Consider the following 14289-nt stretch of genomic DNA (forward strand, 5'->3'; position numbering starts at 1 on the left):
TGCAAGACGTTTTCCCTGCTAACACCTTTGATTAGTTGACATAACACTTTGTGCCTTGAAATGGTCAATAAAATTTTAAGAAACTATCTTCGGTGATATCCTTTAAAATTCCAGAGATTGTTTTAGTAATTTTTCTTTTACACGCTTTTAGCTGGTACTAAGTGTATTTTGTCTGTAAGGTAACCTTCAACCTGAGGAAGAGTTAATATATAATAAATATATAACAACAATAACAACAATAATATCAATTTTCCTTTTCTTCAGCGTTTGTCCGTCATGCTGGAGGGTTTCGCTACATGGATTCGTTGTCTTCATTTAGTTCTGTCCTGAGCCATGTCAGGGTAGAGATTGTTACCCTTAAGGTCTCTGTGAAGGGTATAGGCCCATCTCTGTGCAGAAGTATGTGAAAGAACGATGTCGGTGCTGATGATAGCATTAGCAGTGTCGGCCTGTTGTATTTGTGATTATTTTTGTTCATGAAATGAATGAAAATCCACAGCCTGTTTCCAGTCATTAGACATGGTCAGGAATGGAATGAATGAAGGATAGGAAGTGTGCCGGCTGCCAAAACCGATCGTCCTCCTCTCGGGCAATGACTCATGATTGACAGATGAAGCGAGATGTTGTTGGAGACTGTTGCTGGAATGAAGGATGACAGGGAAAACCGGAGTACCAAGAGAGAAACCCATCCCACCACCACCTTGTCTATCACAAATCTCCCATGGAGTGACCAAAATGTTAACCACGGAACTCAGGGGAAGAGGCCGATGCGCTGCCACCTGAGCCACTTGGGACGTTGATATAGAAAATTAATATTTCATATTATAATACACGCGAGCCTCTGTGGCTCAGACGTCAGCGCGTCGGCCTCTCACCACAGATGTGTAAAATGTGTTACAAATTTTTAATGTAATAATCTACTCAGATTTTGCTTCAGAAAATCTCACAACCTCTCATTCTGTTCTACGTTACTTACACTGCCAATACTAAACGATACTTTAAAGTTTCAAAAATATTTTCTAAAACTGTCAGAACTCAACACGTGTATCTCATTTCCCTGGTCATAGCAGTTGCCGGCCTGCACATAATCTTGTTTGCTTGTTTGTTTGTTTGTTTGTTTGTTTGTTTGTTTGTTTGTTTGTTTGTTGCTCCACCGCTTAGTCCTGATTCTTGATACGAAATGGGGATTGAGGATGAGATGATTTGAAATGACGTGTTTTACGGCCGGAAGCCCTTCCTGACGCCAAACTCAGTTGAGAATCTAAAAGATATGAAGTGATTGGTTGTGAATGAAATTTGGTAAGGGGATGGAAGGTGTAAGGAACGCTGTGGCCTATGAATAGAAACATTCCCGGCATTTGCCCGGTATGCAAAATCGTAAAGAACAATAAACTATTCTCAAAACAGCCGTAGATGGGATTCGAACCCACTCACTTGCTTCCGATGTCGATGCGGGTTCGTTGGAACACTGACCGTCAGTTCAGAATTGTACGGATTTTTAAGGCTGGTTGCCATGGCAACGTATCCTCATCCTGAGGTGGTGCAGCTCATGTCAGCAACACCCCCAACAGAGGTGAGCTGCGTGTACCCTTTGAACCACATAACATCCCCCTAGCCAGTCTGGCATTACCGGGAATCGAACCTGAGCCCCTGAGGACGGCAACTAATAACACTAACCGGTACGCTACGGAGTAAGACTGCCATAGCGTTAAGCCGTGAGCTGATACTATTAAAACTCCCACCCAAAGTTGGTAGGATTCGAGTTCAGGACCGTTTGATTGGTACAAGTAGGCGAATACCTCCGTCGCTGTCCCCTTACGTTATTAGCTGCAATAAAACGAAGTAGGATATAGCAAAAGGTAATAAACCCACGGAGTTTGACGCAGTCTTGCAGTTTCTGAGCCGTTATCGCTATTCGTCTCGTATTATTTTGACTGTCGAACGTGACACAAACCCAGATTGCCAAGTTGTTGTCTCCGCAAGTAAATTGGCCTCTATATTCGCGAAGGTTGTCCAAGTTTATGAGTCATTCCCAGTTATGGCTTTAGCAGACCCTTATCTCCACAACTCGGTACGTCTCCAAGTAGAGAGTCCTTCCTGGCTTAGGGTTTCACAAGAAGCGAACATAAACATGAGCTATATATTGGGATATGCTAATGTAAGGAGCGTGTGGCTCATTGCCCAGCCTAGGCAAAGTAGGGGTCCCCATACTACGAAAAACGTAAAATTAAGCAATTTCCTCAATTATGCCGGAAGTGGAAGGGCTAAAGGACCCGGAAAGATTTCAAATTGCGAGTCTTGGAGAGGTCTAACAATCTAAAAACACAAATTTCTAAAATCACTTCTGATCTAAATAGAGTTCCGGTAAAACCGCATAAAATCACTGGCTTCTTAACTCGTTTTCTTTTTCATTCAAATCCTAGCGAAATTATATTGTTTACATGATTATTTTTATAATGTGTTCCCTGCTTCAATACCCTCAGGCATTTGTAGATTTTTGAAAAATATCCACACCGAATGTAGTTATAAGGGCTTAAGTGAAACTTTGCATTGACTCACATTAGCGCTCGTAGTGTTGATTAACTGAAACTCTGGAGTGACTCACGTTAGCGGTCGTAGTGGTGCTTAAGTGAAACTCTGCATTGACTCATTTTAGCGCTCGTAGAGTTAGAGAAGGGCAAACTGCTAATCTGATTGACCGGATAACGATAATTAAGATGAGAATTGTAATATTTAGAAATAAATAAAGAATATATTCTTCCACTTTATTATATTTTATGTACCTAAAATTCGTAGCTCAAATCCCTAGATGTTCTCAACATTGAGTTGCTTGCCTGAAGGGTACTGTGCATTTTTTCACTAATATCAAATTATTTGGAAATATATCGAGCCTCTTCCTTAGTAAATTGTTCTCATTCCTAATTCTTCTCCCTATAAACTTGTATTTGCCACAAGGTTTCCCTTTGATTTCCAACTTATCATGATCAAGCCTTGATTTGCTCTACTTGTAAGAACGCACTTCAAGCTTATTCGCTTGCAAATGTCATTTCTGGCAATCTCTCCACTGATATCTCGGAATATTTTACTTAGTCAAGCAGCTTGTCTCCTTTACTACCAAGTCTAACCCCAGTCCAATGGTTGCACCATTTTCGTAACACTGGTCTGTTTATTAAATGACCCTGAACAAGTCATTCTGCTTTCCCTTCAATCTATTCCAGTTCTCGAATCTAGTAATCCTTGTTAATGTCCAATATACTAGACCCGTACTATAATTATGGGCTTGTCCGCGACTGTTCTCCCTTTGTCCTTTACATCCTTGCTACGAGGCGCGTTCTGTATGTGCCAACATTATTTTAAATTATTTAATTATCATTTATTCTACGCACTCCTTTTCCAAGTAGTCGCCACCAAGGCACTTGTCATATCGGGGCACACACTTTTCATCACTCTGTAATAGAATGACGAAAACCACCCAAAGCAGAGAGAGTGATGTAATTGTTGCTCCACCGCAGGCACCAAATGATCTTCGACAACAGATGAGTGGCTCCTCTGCGGGACGTCATGTACACTCGAGAAATTTAGTATCTCGTGACAAGAAATATTCATTTCAGGCAAGAAATCAGTACAGCCCACAGAATCGGCCAGTACCTGCTTACACATTCTCTCTCATAGGTCACATCCACTAGACACGTAACACATGGTCACATCTGAAGAGTGAGGGGAGGTGGAGAGAGTGAAGTAAAGGAAATATAACATGAACGAAACACGAGGAGGGTGAAGGATACTTGCTCACCACCTGCCCGCACGTCCCCCCTGGCTTGACAATGATAAGAGAGGGGAATGAGTGGAGTCTTCTAAGGCAACAGATGTACTGTTTATACCAGCTCATTGAAGGTCAAATTCTCCATCTTTTTTGGTAATTCTTGTGTGCGAAGGATGGTTGAAATGATAGCGATCTCGAGCATGACTTTTTCATCGCACTCAACCACTGTAAGAAAGAATGACCCATATTTTCGTCAATATCGACCTTATTAAATTAAACTACTTTTATACTCATTCAGACACTGTCAAGAAAGAATATTTAATATACTTTGCACTATAATATACACAGATATCAAATTTAAACGCAAGAAATTAAAATGAAAGAGAGTAACTATTTCGTAGGGGCAAAAGATCTCTATAGGTGGACGCCCAGAACAAATAGCATTATATATAAAATATAAAACTGTTTCATATAAAGATTTATGGCCCACCCACTTCTGAAATAATATACCATTCATTTTTCTTTATATAGGCCCTAATTATGGGAAATGGGATAGAAATTGAATGGGATAAAATTACAAAAAAAATGCAAAACAGAAACAGTGCTTACAATTAAAACACGTGTAAATGAAGAATATTATTCACAATCCAAAACATAACAGTAGGCAATAATACAAATTATCATATCACAGGAAAATGTCTTAAAAAGCAAAGGAGTGCATTTTGTAAGAAAAATATAAATAAATTAAATGGATGGTTCCTACGCACAAAAATAATTGTATCTGTATAATCTTAAACAGTGCACTAGTTCTTAATAAAAATAATCATTTTCTAGTAATTCAAATTGATGGAGGAAACTAATTAGGAAAGAAAGGAAACAATGGTTCTTCGTTAAAAACAAGGGTGTTTGGAAAACCGTTCCTATGGACTTATTGCCAGCGCTGATGAAACAAATAAATGCCACACGTATTAGGACGGAAGTACATCGTTCACATTTTTTCACAACTAAATTACAGTTAATTAATTGTTTTCATTGATTAGGAGAATCTAGTACAGTCAGAACATTTTTCTTGCCAGTTGCTTTACGTAGCACCGACACAGATAGGTATTATGGCGACGATGTGACAGGAAAGGCCTAGGAATGGGAAGGAAGCGGCCGTGGCCTTAATTAAGGTACAGATCCGGCATTTTCCTGGTGTGAAAGTGGGAAATGTTTCGGGTGTTGCATGTGGAGTGTGAACACGTCAAGGAAGCCGTGACCTGCCTCAGGAGAATTCGTTCAAATCCGAACGGTAAAACACACATTTTGTTTCATTTAATGGGAGTGCAGAAGGTGACACAGGTAAATTTGTATGGAAAAGTATTATCTGGAATTTCCTGTTTGATTTGGTGTACGTTTAATTGATTTTATATTTCTCTAAGTATTTATAAATTTAAAAAGAACTATATTCCTGCACAAGGCATTTCTCCATATTTCATGAGCACTTGTTCAGTTAAGACAAGCTATCTCGGGTATTATTGGTCTAGATGGTGGTAATGTTTATTGACTTATAATAAAAATATTGCTGCATAAGTTGGCTACATTGGTTTCTATGATATTACTTCATATCTGGTATTTATGTAGTCCGAAGTATGGTAGCATTCACGTCTTGAAAGTTGCATTACACTTTCAAGTGCACTGTAATTTCTGAGAAACTATCTTTTCTTGGATAGTTTCACATTTTCTCAGAAACTACATAAGATTGAGCTCTGAAATGTTTATCACTCATTAACAACATTATTTATTTATATGGATCTACAATGGTAGAGATACCACGTATAGTCTGGTCATAAACATCTTTAATAAATAAATTTAAACATTTAAAAACATTTAAGAAATTAAAAAAATCATTTCATGATTTCTAATGAAGGTAGGTCAGTTTTATTACCCTGGAAAGTTTCATAGAAACGGGGCTGAAAATTGTTATATTTAACTTTATAAGGATAGAACTTTGATATTTACATTAATGTTAAATTCTATAGTTATTCCCCATCTCTGATAAGACTGAGTCGTACCCTGAAGGCCCGTATGAGATATCAAGTCATAAATTAATATTTATATAAAAGTGGATTTCAGTCAGGCATTGGAAAAGTAGCAGATTACAGAACAGTTGAGACCGGAAGTCCATGGAGACGTAATGTCGCTGGATGTTGCGCGAAGCTTGCTTTCAACCGTGGTAAATGTTCAGCTTTACCAGAAGTTAGCACATCTCGGCACGTGTAGAATTCGTTGGCCACGAGGAGTATTCAGCCAATTAGGAAGCGAGGGTGTGGCTAATAAGAATTCTGGACCGCGCAGAATTAAAATCCCAAGTTGACCAACATGGATATCTGTGTGAAGTGTACATCGATATAGAGAAGTCAGTTCTGTTATTTGATGGTCATCCACAGGTCTGAGAGTGAGAAATAATAAGGAATACGTCATAGGAATTATCTGAGCCGTTATAAGTCAACAGGTGCGTGCCTGAAGGTAATTTTAATAAATATCAAACAAGCACGCTGATTGGTTGAATATTTGAACATACTGGGAATTCCCTAGCTACAACGGCATTGGCTATCTTACTTAAGCGCCCCACTTATCGGGAGCGTCCTTCTTATTGTGTTTGTTGCCGTTCCATACTTCTCTTTTATTTGTGCTCGAATGCTGCCACGTGGGCAGAAATCTAACGGTGTAAGGTCGCACCGACCAAAAACAGTGCATTTATTTTGTGAACAGTGATACGCAAACTGGGTCGCTATGTCGGAAATTATTATATTAAAGTAACAGACGGTAATAATAGCCGCAGACTGGTGAATGATTGAGAGACGCTCATCCGCATTGTACGTTCGGGTCGTCGTGTCGAACAGCGAGCCGCTGTAAATGACTGTATTTAAACCCTAAACATTTCTGTATAGTGAATATTACGTGTGTTTTGTGGTGTTATATTAACGTTGGCATAAATTACAGCTGACAAAGAGTTTATTCGGCACGTGCACGGAGAGCGGTGAAGAGGTATTTACCAGAATCTTGTATGTTGCAGTGTACAGGAACTAACCTCAAGAAGATGGCACCGTCTTTAGAAGAATGACGATTGTTTCCATGTGTTGAAAACTTTTTGAAGATGGAGTAGACCACCACTGTAGCAGGGATGTAAACTGCTACCAATGTCCAGGGAGTTGCCAAGATAAGACGCAAGTATTAATTAAATGACATGTTTTATGAAATACGATTAATACTAGTGAGGCTCAGTTTAGGGATTTTCTTTAATTTAACTTTTGCCCGACGGCATGTGTTCATTTTACATTTGTGATGCGGTAAATTTGGATAGGAGGGGATCACACTCTTTGTTTTTTTCTTTTAATTTATGATTAGCTAAATGGGATATTAGGGGAGATGTTAGGATTTATTTTGCTTTTATTGGTGTTAAATATGCATGTTAACTAGCTTAAAGTTATTCCTATATTTTTGTATGATACAGATAGACGGATTAGATTGCCAAAATCATCCACGTTCCGAGTTAAACACTCGCGATGTCGAGACGAAATTTTATTTTTCCATTTAGAAAGATTAGTAACAGATAGGATGCATGATGCATGCATTTCAGGAGCTGTGACACGTGTGGAGCTGATTATGCACCGTTGACTAGAATAGATTCTTCTAATGTGGAATGGAAACTGTTTTGTACAAGGATTTGAGAGGGAATCGAACCCTGATTTATAATGACAAAGGCTGATGAGATTATAAGATATACAAGAGAATTTAGTGCATGCTGAAATATGAAGTTATTTACGCAGGCAGATTGCATGTCTTGTGATGTTATGAAGATTGTGTGAAGCGAGAATAGGCCTGTGATTGTATTCTGAGATATTATTGAGAATCAGAATTGCCGTGAAATAAAAGTTAGGCCAGTGAATATCATGTGTGTGTTGAATTATAGTAGCATGCTGGCAAGATGTACGATTCTGTATGTGAATCTCTGAGCAGTTGTCGAGATACAAGCTCACCCAACAAGTTAGCTTATCAGCCGTGGGTATACAGACAGCGCGAACTGAGATGTTATTTCCGTAATATAATCTTGTCGAAACAGTGACCAAGTCCCCAGAGCAGTCTTGAGTTTTAACATTTCTTTTCAGACCACTGAAAAGCAGGATATATGTGACAGAGGAAAAGCACTATCCGGTGCGCAAATGCAGCAGAGGAACGCAATTTTGCCCATTGCTTTCCACGTGTTTATTAAAGTAGGCCCTATATTATCTGTTTTCTCTTACAGGATGGTGTGTTATGTGATTTCATGTTGTTTTTGATATGTTGTCTTGTTTAATGGGGAACAGCCCGAGTGCTGAGTGAATGTTTGTGGTCAATCTAGTTCTTACTAGATCCTTCCGTGAAACGCGTTTCACGTCGAGTCAGTGTCATACCTGATCCAATGTAAATACTTGAGATATTTTAATTGTGTTGTGATTATTGTAAATATAGCGTAGGGAAATGCCACTAGTATTTTTCGTAGTTCATATAGTGTCCCATTGCGTCTTTCTCGTTTAAAAGTAGCTATTGCGGAAACTACCCTGAATTTTAATCCGTATTATGGTGATACTTAAAATCGTGCTACTCCAAACGAACAGGAACATAGGCCAATAATGTGGAGTTATTTTTGAAACATAAATATTTTAATGTTGTGATTTTGAACTTTCATTTTATCATTTATTTGATTTGCGTAATTAACCTCCGTGGTCCATATTAATTTCAATTTTATTTTAATGCTAATTTCATACTCGTTTTATTATTTGGATTTTTATTTGTTGTAGTATGTTTCGGGGTTATTTTATGTAATAAACTCATCTTACCCCATATCAGAGTTTCTCATTCGAGATAAACCTCCATTATTCCTGTCATATATTAGATATAAGTTATAAACTTCGACATTTAGATTTACCCTCGACAATATACCCACTTCTTTGCCCAACCTGAGTTAGTCGGATGTTTAATCAGGAAATGGAGGCATCGTCCTAGAGGGTTATTACCCCTGGGTACGGTACAAGACGAACAGTTTGTTTATCGGGTATTACATTCACTGAAAATCATGAAAGCATAAAATTATCCTAAAAAGTATTTGGCAAGAAACGCACATGATTTCTTTTCTGTGAGAAACTGAATTCTAAGAATACTTGGAAGGTTTCATGTTTTAAATATGATGAACCGTTTTGGTAATCCATTCACTTTTAAGGGTCCTGGGAATGTATTGCCTGTGACTTGGTGCACGTTTTCTTTCGCTGCGTATTCCTCTTAACAGAGCGTGACATAATAATTAGCCTACTTGTTATAGCTGAAATGTGAATGCAGAGGCGTCGAGTCCTTCGGACTTGATAATTCTACAAATATTCAAACTCATTTTCAAGTTCATTATGGTAGCTGGGATGATGACTTCGGAATATGGTAAAGTATTTTACAGACGTGGAATATATGTACATCCCTCAACTCTATGCAATAAACTCCATGAAATGACGACTGAGGAAATTAATTTCGTGTGCGATTCACAATAACATTCCTCACAGTTCCACACACTTAAGATTTCGTAATAATATCAGATTGAAAGTAGTATTCATAAGTTACATATACAATTATACTAACACTAGACGAATGATTCAGGAAGGCTGTCTTTTACCTACTTACATTATGAATTAAGATTTCATTAATCGACTAAGTAACAGTAATTTTGCCCCGTGAGGAAAGCAACGGGAAACTCCCTCACTTCTCATTTCCCTAGAACGCCTCTTAATTGCCACCTAGTTGATTGCAGAGCTGTTGACGATCCAACCAGCTGTCGGGGTGAATATAATTTTTTTTATAGGCTGAGTTTACCTTAGTACCATGTTCCATTCCAGATATGAAAATGCCCTTTCTAAATGTTTCAGACTTTCTGAAGAGGAATACAGCGAGCTCGCAGTTGCTATCAGCAATCTTTTTTAACAGACAAGTGCGTTCTGGTACTATTTTGAAAGCTGTGTTGACACGAGATCTTATTCATGAAGTATAGTTGGGAACAATGGCAAGAGAGTACTCAGAATGAGCATATTAAGGCTAAGTTACGAATAAAAACGATGGATGAAGGTCTGCCTATAAAGCGACATGTGTGGTGGGGTAAAATGAGGTGAACGGAGGAACATAAATTACTACAAAGACTAAAGGAATCGTCTATGGATAGTAAGAGAAGTAGAGGTATAGCTAGAATCTATATTTAATGATTTAATAGCAAGATGATTGGAAATATTTGAGTCCACAGAGCTAGTTGTATACAGGGAATTGTACGTTATTGAGTCAATTCACAGAGATTTTCAGACTGACCGCTGAAATGTACCTATATAATGAAGACGTACGTATGTGTGTCCTTTCATGCTCTAAATGTCCATAAAAAGCATATTGTTTCACTTGAATGGTGCTATTGTTGCGGCCTTTCAGAGTGACAAATTGAGCGGATGTAGGCAAAAATGGGCTAACCACCATTTTCTTACAGTGGAGAAAAAGAGACTTTCTCACTGATGGAAAAACTATCTTTTGGAGGATAAAATTCATACATGTTTTTTCTTATCTGAATTAACTACCTTTTTATTTTACATTGGCATACCAATTTAACCGTGTTATTGATAACTAGCAAATGTACCCGTGATTCGTCACGGTATTCTACATTGTATACGGATTTCTCCGTAAATTATAGTAAAGACAGTGAGTAAGATTATACTAAATTGCATGTCTCTTAGCGCTACCCAAAAAAACAAAACAGGGAGGACGCCATACATTGTTTCTGATGTAAGGCAGGCATTTGCTAAGTTTTGATAATAATGGCAGGCCACATTCCCTAGTGCCATCGAAATCGAGTTCGGGAGTTTCCACAATAACGGCAGGCTCACTTCGCAACCGCCATTCACAGTAGATATGGAGTTTTCATTATGAAGACAGGTCCCTTTTCCTAATGCCAGTCACAATCGAGTTGGAGATATTTGATTATAATCGAGAAATGCAGCACTATGAAACGTATCAACAATCTAAACACGACAATAAATCATAGGACCATAGCTGATTGAACTTCAATTGTGCTATCACTTTTGTAATACGACTTACCGTTTAAAATATAACTACTCCAAAACAAAAGTCTGCACCGTCATTAAAATCCATCCATATTTGGATATTTTCCGGGGCCAAAAGTTATACACTTGAACAGCTTGGAAATTTTCCTCAAAGAACGGAGTGTCCAGGTTTAGGGATTAGAAAATTGCATACATACGAATAAACGAAGGAAGAAAGTAATAGAGTTAGAAAAGTTGAAAATAATAGGAAATGGGGATTATAAGTGAGGACAGTCGGATAGGAGAAATACGTAAATACCAATTGGAGGTATTGGAAAATAAAATACCCCTCAATAAATTGTGATGGTATGAGTTACAGATATAAGAAGACGGTATAAGACAAGAAATTTAGACGCATGGATTCTTAGATAAACAAGTAAGAGGATGATTGAAGCCTACAGAGGCAAGGCAGAGGCAAGAAATTAAAGCACAAAACATAAGTAGAATAGAAATAAAGTAAAAATGATAGCAAATACCTGAAAACATCTTATAGTGTGAAAGAATGAGCTATACTCCTTAGTACTGTTCAAATACTAACAACGCCCCTTAGTGCTATTCGAGGACAATTGTAACCTCCAAGGGTATTCCACCAATATCCCGCAAAACGGCCGATTAACTTCTCTCCTGCTTTCTAAGCAAGAAAACCCAACGAGTTTACAGGAATGATGACGAAAAAGGCAATATGTTGCTTCCTTGCTGGCAAGCAGTCAGAGACGTTGCCATGGTAACCTGTCGGTCTATCGGGCACTCAGTGCAGAGCATGAGACCCGCAGAAAATAGTATGTCTGTCCGTCATTTGAAGAGTAAGCAAATTTATGTACATAACAAAAGTTGTTTATAATGAAGGGACGTTTCACATGTAGCCCACGGATTTTACAAAAAATCAATAGTGTAAGAGAAAACGGAAGATAACTGTCCGGTTTTCCTATGAACTTTTGTCTTTACAGATATTTTAGTCATATGCATACCAAAACCTTTCTCGGGATGGGCATACTCTTAATATGAAGTTTGGTTGAGATCTATCCATGTTCTTGATGGTAGAACAAACAGACAAACGGACCTAAAACGGATAAATATCTGAAAGAAATGAAATTACAGACAGCAGACCAACTACAACATTATTTATATACATAACAGGGGTGAGGCAAATTATGTTTAGATGCAGCCACATAATCAAAATCCAGCCCATTGAAGAATGGTTCCCCAATTGATGAATGGTTGTCGTCATAGGGTAGTTGCCAGGCGAATTGAAATAAGATACTATCCAGGAATTTGGCTGGAGATAATTGGGAAAATCCCAGAGTAAAACCACACTCTGCATAGCCGCTATCAGCACCGGGATTCGAAATTCGGATCTCCTAACGTCACAGCTCCTCAGCCCTGTCGTGGAGCATGAGTAAACATGATCAGCTACAGAGGTGAGTGGAATACAAATTACTGGGCCTGAAGTTAAAACACAAAATGCTTTCACCATTTCTCAGCGATAGTATTTTCGCACACATATACAGTCTCCACCCAAGCGTTGCTTTTCCTTGGTTGACATCTGAACGTAGTGTAAGAATCACCACAAACCCCTTTTCCTTTTCTGCTTTCCCCTTTCCCAGTTTCTGACATTCTTTTCAAGTTTTATGTGACTTTCGCTGGTAGAACTCTGATTATGTGCATGTGAATCATCAACTTCAATAGCAGAAGCCATCTTTACTTGTTTTTCTAACAGACAATATGGCCAATAATAAACAATAAATGTCCGTATGTCACTTTGGAATTTACATTAATTTATTGCATTGAATACCCTCCTAAGGCAATTTATTATTGAAATGAAAATATTACCTGCACTTTTTATTTCATTTTGAATTGTAACAAAATGGACATATATCATGGACTATGAAATTCCGTAGTGTTTGCTACCCTGCCGATACAGTGGTGCCATCATAAACGAAATTATAGTAACAATCGGTTAACCTAATTTTGCAATTATGTCAAGATGATTTAATATTCCAAGAAATTCCAAATCTTGAAATTTTTATAGTTCCTTGATGGTATCCCACTTCAGTAAATGTAATTTTTGTCATCAACAGTAGCTGGAGGCATTTAACTCAGTTCTCACAAATTTGGTTGTTAGCGAGTTTTAGCATGCATCTATTTAATTTCAGTAATAATATCTTGTTCTCACCAAGGTAGAAAATCAGGACTGCAAAACAGAATTAGTCTTTGCTATATTATGTCAATTTAATTCTTCTAAGAACCAAATTACTCTAATAAATTTCAATCTAGGAATGAAGTATTTAAAGGGAAGCTGGATCACACTCACCGTCCAGCACGCGAACACAGTCCGTGTTGTTGGGGTACTGCATGGGGTAGTTCGGCGAGTAGAATTCATTTCTGTCGGGATTCCCCTCTGTGAAGGTCTTGCAAGCTTTAGACGACATCAGCTCGTCACTGATATCTCGACGCTGTAGGCGATTGACCGTCGATAACGCCACTGACGTCTCCTTGTCCGACTGTTCTTGGGGTGTCATGGTGGTGATGGCGGCCTCCCTAGCTGCAAATAGAAGACAGTAGTGAGTCCCGACTGGCAATCAAACTAAAAATACAGTTTTGGCGTGTCCATGAGAATTTGCACATCAAGTTTTCAGTTTTAGGGGGTTACAAGTATAAATGTGTTCGCTCTTGTGGCCAAGGAAGTTTCTTATCCTAATTTATAAAGATATCATCATTTTTAAGTTCATAATCATTTATTTTTTATTTCTTTTGTACCACCAACAGAGATGTTTCTCCAATTATAGCTGGCGTACTCACTATACATTAATTATTAAAAATAACAAATGTCGGAAAGAACTTAATATCTAAATATAAAAATATACAATATTATTTAAAATTAAAGCAGCAAACGGCATTTACAGCACATTAATACTTTTTCAAGTTCGAAATGGACTTATGAATAAAATACTTAATATCTAGAAATAAATGAAATAAAATTAGGAATACAGAACATAAAATAAATTAATAATTAGTATGTACAAAAGAAATAACTCTAGTCCTAAACTGACACCAGTTATAGCAACTGACATATAAAAGAACATCACGAAAAGTAAGGCATGAAATATATGCATGGTAAGAGTGAGTAGTGGCAATCAGTATGAACAGAACATTAAATCTTTGGTACAAATCGACGCTAGCAATGACAATTTGTTTGCAGTTTTCTCTACATTTTATTTATATACATTTAAATTGAATAAATTTAAATAAAATGAAATACTAAAATGAAACACAAATAGAGTATACCTTCAAAAATACTGCTTTAACTGAACTCAAAGAGCCCAACATAGTGTAATGATTACTTTAACTGTGTGCTTTTTCAATAATTTTACATAATAATTGTATCTA

The 14289-nt window shown here is 37.6% G+C and overlaps 1 protein-coding gene across 1 annotated transcript in view; it reads right to left on the reverse strand.

Moving 5' to 3' along the window:
• The window catches only part of LOC137501278 (neuropilin and tolloid-like protein 1), a 511795-nt gene extending 498374 nt beyond the window's left edge, over positions 1–13421 (reverse strand). The window contains exon 1 of the mRNA XM_068228211.1: positions 13214–13421. Coding sequence (XP_068084312.1) covers positions 13214–13421 — 208 coding nt within the window. The remainder of the gene's footprint in view (positions 1–13213) is intronic.
• Between the last annotated feature and the right edge of the window lie 868 nt (positions 13422–14289).

The sequence above is a fragment of the Anabrus simplex genome, chromosome 6 (genome assembly GCF_040414725.1).
Source record: "Anabrus simplex isolate iqAnaSimp1 chromosome 6, ASM4041472v1, whole genome shotgun sequence".
Lineage (NCBI taxonomy): Eukaryota > Metazoa > Arthropoda > Insecta > Orthoptera > Tettigoniidae > Anabrus > Anabrus simplex.